At 44.5% G+C, this 5,107-nt stretch overlaps 1 protein-coding gene across 8 annotated transcripts in view; it reads right to left on the reverse strand.

The window, feature by feature from the left end:
- The window catches only part of LOC113616881 (RAD52 motif-containing protein 1-like), an 8,615-nt gene extending 3,857 nt beyond the window's left edge, over positions 1-4,758 (reverse strand). For 3 of the 8 annotated variants that reach the window (XR_003431440.1, XR_003431441.1, XM_027100255.1), the window contains exons 1-3: positions 4,624-4,737; positions 4,064-4,243; positions 894-1,016 (exon numbers count right to left, since the gene is read on the reverse strand). Coding sequence is in view for 6 of the 8 variants with exons in the window: in XM_027100255.1 (XP_026956056.1) it covers positions 894-1,016; positions 4,064-4,243; positions 4,624-4,719 (399 nt within the window). In the remaining 2 variants the exon portion in view is untranslated. Of the gene's footprint in view, positions 1-349; positions 519-893; positions 1,017-4,063; positions 4,244-4,623 lie in introns of all 8 variants that reach the window. The other 5 variants (XM_027100250.1, XM_027100254.1, XM_027100253.1 and 2 more) reach the window with 4 other exon arrangements.
- Between the last annotated feature and the right edge of the window lie 349 nt (positions 4,759-5,107).

Below are 5,107 nucleotides of genomic sequence, written 5' to 3' on the forward strand. Positions count from 1 at the left end.
TTTAGACAATGGTTTTGTTGGGATAACTGGAGGCCAGAAGACATCTGTATTTGAAGGACTATTTTAGCACATAACAAATTATTAACCAAAAAAAACACAAAAACTAACTAATTTTCCCTCCTCCTAAGCTTCCTGGCAGGCAGTCAGTTCTAAAATTCTAAAGTTTAAGGTGCTGTCAGGTATTGCCTAAGATAAAAACCTATATTGTCAGGCAGAAAAATTCTGCCCAGGGCTTTAGTTGCTTAGAAAAGGTGATGATGTATCTGAAAAGTTGAGTTTCAGAAAGAAAGGAAAAAAGAGAAATCCCACTCCCTCACCTCCCCATACACACACATACTGGAAAACAGACCTTCCTCCAAGTTATCCAAAGGTTCCTCAGCCATGCCAACTCCGGGACTCCTGCACTCGTGGGAGGGCAACACCACCTCTAAAGCACAGAAGAACTTGAGGCTCTGCTTCTGAAGTGGTGTCACAATATCTGGCTTTTCCCTTTCTTCAAGGTTAGAAAGATCCTGAAGCTGTTAGGATTTTGAATTAAAGGCTAGACTTCAAAATATCCTGTTGTTAGAAATAAAAACTAAACTCCAGCAACCCCAGGTAATAGTTTAGGTATGCTATAGCTTCAAAATCAAGTGAGACTTGCAAATGAATGATTAGATATGGTCAACTATTTTTTATTATATACCATGCAAATACTGGAGAAAATTACGGACACCACCATCCAAGTCATTGAGATTATCACTAATTCTAGGTGGCAGGCCAATGCTCAGATACTTCCATGTGGAAGCCTCTCACATCTCCTCCCCAAAGCCCTGTTCTATTCTTCTCTCTAAAGTATAGGAGTTCAATGTTGGAAGGAGTCTGGTTAGTCAAAGAAAGTCTACAGAGTTTACCTTGATGATCCTTTTTGACCACCCATTGAAACCAAAGTAGTAATTTGCCAATTCTTGGCATCTGCAGCTGTTTAGGGCAAGCGTATTATGTTGAACCGCCTTATTACTGGTGCCGAGACGAACCTAAAGACATAAAAGACCTAAAAATATCACAACCCTACATAGAGGCTTATTTTGGATATACCTGAGATTTATCAATACCAATTTCATAGAGGGGCTGTGCAGATTAAGTAGCACATTTTAAGCAATGAGTTCACAGTGAGCCCTAAATAAATGTTATTTATTATTTTTAGGTCAGTACTTTTCTGCATCATTTCCAGGGCCCCTGATTAACCGGAAGGTTCCCTGACCGCTGGTGGTGAAAGTGATGATGAAAGCAACCAAGGAAGCCCAGCAGAAGCCTATTATGGGGCTGGGGGTAAGCAAAGGAAGTGAACTGTTTCAGTCGCCTCATCCTGTAGCTCCTGCTTGAGAATACGAGCTGAAGAGGAGATAAGATGGACCTGCCACTGAATTAGGACCTTAATCTGTAGCAGCCCCTCCCCAAGTTACTAACCCCTGTTAGAAGAGGGAATATGTATACCTCTCTAAATGTAAATAAAGCAACCAAAAGAATTAGAGGTTCATCTGCATTAACAAGCTTCTTTGAGAGTGCAAATATTTCCAGTCTTAACTCTCTCAATAACTTACATATTACTGTGGAGTTTTTACATCAGTAGTTCTTTCTTAAATGTCTATTTCCATTTTGAACAGCGTGTAGTATATAAATACAGTCATAAAAATTCAAATAATACAAAGAAAGTCAAAGCATTGTTAATTCTTTGATTTGTTTGTGCATCTTCCCCGTCACTAGTTTACGAGCTCCTTAAGTGCTTGAAGGAACCGTATATTATTCTTTCCGTGTTACCAGAAACAAGCATAGGTCTTGGCATATAATAGGGGAGTGATGGTCTGTTGACTGAGTGAATGAATGAGTACATAAGAAAATGAAATTATTTCCTCCAACTGAAGCTGCCTGCTGGGAAGGAGAAATGAAGACTAATTTTTAAATGTTGAGTGTCGCATGGGAGGCTAGGCCCTGTACGGTGAGTCATAATGGAGCTGTCCTGGACAATTAGGAAGCTTCAGAAGGGCTCTGAGCCCCTGGGTAGTAGAGACAGTTGACATCTGGGATAACCTTGCCACAGTTCTTGTTGGCAAACATATCCCTTCGTGCTACTGAGAAAAACTCAGATACATTAGGCCTTTCCTTCATTTTATTTTAAGATGTTATTATCTTTTCTGCATTTATAAAAACTACAGGGGAAAAAAGATAAGATGTATACCTGCCAATGAATAAAAGAACACATAATTGGAACTTCCCTGCTGGTGCAGTGGTTAAGACTCCATGCTCCCAAGGCAGGGGGCCTTGGTTCAATCCCTGGTCAGTGAATTATGTCTCACATGCATGCTGCAACTAAGAGTTTGCACACCACAGTTAAGGAGACTGCGAGCCACAACTAAGGAGCCTGCCTGCTGCAACTAAGACCCGGTGCAACCAAGTAAATAAATAAATAAAATTTTAAAAGAACGCATAATTAAAGTAGGTAACAATTTCGGGCGTGTGAGCAGTAAACTAAGGCTCTGCATTAAATAAGGAAATGTAATACGAATGCCCTTTCCTCTCAACTGTATAGTGACTTGTAGAACATTCTATCAGTGCCGAGCTTTATGCTGTGAAAATCTCAGAACCTAAGCTTATGCAATAGTCTTAATGTCCAATATAAGAAAAGAACTCAGTACTCACAACTGACACCAAGTAACTGTTTCATAATCTTTCCAGGACCATCTGTAATATCTGAGTGGTTATGTGAAATGGTCGCAGGGTGTGCAAACAAAAGAATGCCTGGCACAAAATCATTTCAATCCCAGGGAGAACAGCCAGGATTGAAGAGGGTGTTAAACAGGGTACAGAAGTGGGAGGTAGTGTACCTGGAGTCACATCTGAGGAGAGTTCTCAGATTCAATAAAGGTGAACTCAGTGAGTAAAGAAATATGGGTGAGAACAGGCAGCAAGGTCAGTAGGAAGTAGCCAGAGCGAGAAACCAATCAGAGAAGACACACAATTATAAAGGGAAAGGTCTGGAAATCTAAGCCTCACTCACTTATTCAGAGGAATTGAAAAGGTCCTTGAAAAAGGAATGGTGGCTGAATGGAGGCACATAATGAAATGTTAATTCTGGGCAAGTAAGATTGGATGGCATGTTAATATGGAATAAGGTTTCTACAATGCATGAAAGAATATTTTAACCATTTTCTGGAATGTGAAGGGAGTTCTGAATAGGCAGTTTGAGAGTGGTGATGAAGCCTCCTTTATGTTACATCTGACAAAAGTTCCTCAAGCTCCGGACTTCCCTGGTGGCACAGTGGTTAAGAGTCCACCTGCCAATGCAGAGGACACGGGTTCGATCCCTCGTGCGGGAAGATCCCACATGCCGCAGAGCAACTAAGCCCGTAAGCCACAACTACTAAAGCCTGCGTGCCTAAAACCCGTGCTCCGCAACAAGAGAAGCCATCGCGATGAGAAGCCCACACACCACAAGGAAGAGGAATCCCCGCTCTCCGCAACTAGAGAAAGCCAGTGCGCAGCAACAAGACCCAACGCAGCCAAAAATAAATAAATTAATTAATTAATTCATGAAAAAGTTTGTCAACCTCACAAATTTGAAAATCACATAAAAGTATATATAAGGAAGACTCTTGTGAAGATTTCTTAAATTAAGGGGCAGCATAAAATGACATGGGGTTTAACATCAGTTAAGTTGTGTTTGGCCTCTAGTTTCCACCTTTACTGTCATGAACCTTAAGTAAGTCACTTAACCATCCTGAGTTCGAGTTTCTTCATCTAAAAACAACAAAGAAAGGTCTGGGGAACTGGGGGATCACTGGAGCAGTGAATCTGAGAGCATTCTGTACACCACAGTGCTGTACAAACGCTGGCCTTTCCCCCCGCACCCCCCCCCCCGCCCCGCGCTGGGATCTTAGCTCCCCGACCAGGGATTGAACCCGTGCCCTCAGCAGTGAAAGTGCAGAGTCCTAACACTGGACCGCCAGGGAATTCCCGATGGCCTATTACTTTTAAATTCAGCACTTCATCCCAGTAGAGCGAGGAATTCCACATTTGGACCCACCTTCACTGGAGATGTCTGGAAAAGCTGCTTCTGGTCACATGCCTTTTGGGCTCTGTGGGCATCCCTTGCTGAATAAAACTTGATGATGCCATAGAACCCAGGACCGGCCACTGCTGCGTTTGGGAAGACTCGGACCGAATACAGAAGGCCAAACTGGGAGAAGACTGTGAACACAGAATGCTGTAGGGTGGTCCCATGCTAAGTAAGTGCAGGAAATTTCACGCCCAGGAAAACAAACCGCCCATTCCCTTATATTCCCCCAGCCCTTCGCCACAGGCAACTGTGGTGAGCCGGCAACTCCAAACACTTCTCATTTTATGAACAAGTTTCCCTCTGAAATCCTAAGCTTCGAGAAGCATTAGGAGGCAATGCCGTCTGTTGGGAACTATCTCTCAAAAATCTCTGTGGGCGAGCTGACTGCTCAGGTCGGCTCTAGAACTAAGATTCCTCTCAGCGGAGACCACAGGCAGATGAGGTGCTGAAGCAGTACCCCGGGGCGCAAAGTTACTGGGGCGCGGGGCGGCTTCCTCCACCCCTCCCTCCGCCCCGGCTCGGCTCACTTGCAAGGCCTCGGCCGTGGGTCCAGAGCTCAGCTCCCACACCAGCAAGGTTTTGTCACCCGCGACGGGAACCGCAAAAGGTACCAACTCCACCATTCTGCCGTTACCGCGCGTGCGCGGCTCGAGGCGCAAGCGGACTGCGCCTGCGCACGCGCGCCCGCGCTTTTTAAAAAATGGAGCCTGAGGGGCGGAGTCAGCTCGGTGGGAGTGGGACGGGGGCGGTGCTCGGACGTCTCCCTCGCCCCTCCCACTCCGGGCTTGCCTCTGCCTCTAGTTCCCCTTCCGCAACCCGCGCGCCCAGAAGTTTTGGAGTTTAGCGTTTCTATTCAAGTGTATTTTTAGCGTAGAGTCCAAAGTGTGAGTTTACAGGATCGAATGGTGCGGACATGTTTATAGCAGCTGGCTTCATCTTCAAACTCCCAGAGAAGAGTAGAGTACTAAGTAGTTAGCGCTAACTATCCACTGAACTTTAAAAATTTAGATT

Source organism: Aethalodelphis obliquidens, unplaced genomic scaffold, assembly GCF_003676395.1.
Source record: "Aethalodelphis obliquidens isolate GAN/ISIS:26980383/991018 unplaced genomic scaffold, ASM367639v1 scaffold745, whole genome shotgun sequence".
Classification (NCBI taxonomy): domain Eukaryota; kingdom Metazoa; phylum Chordata; class Mammalia; order Artiodactyla; family Delphinidae; genus Aethalodelphis; species Aethalodelphis obliquidens.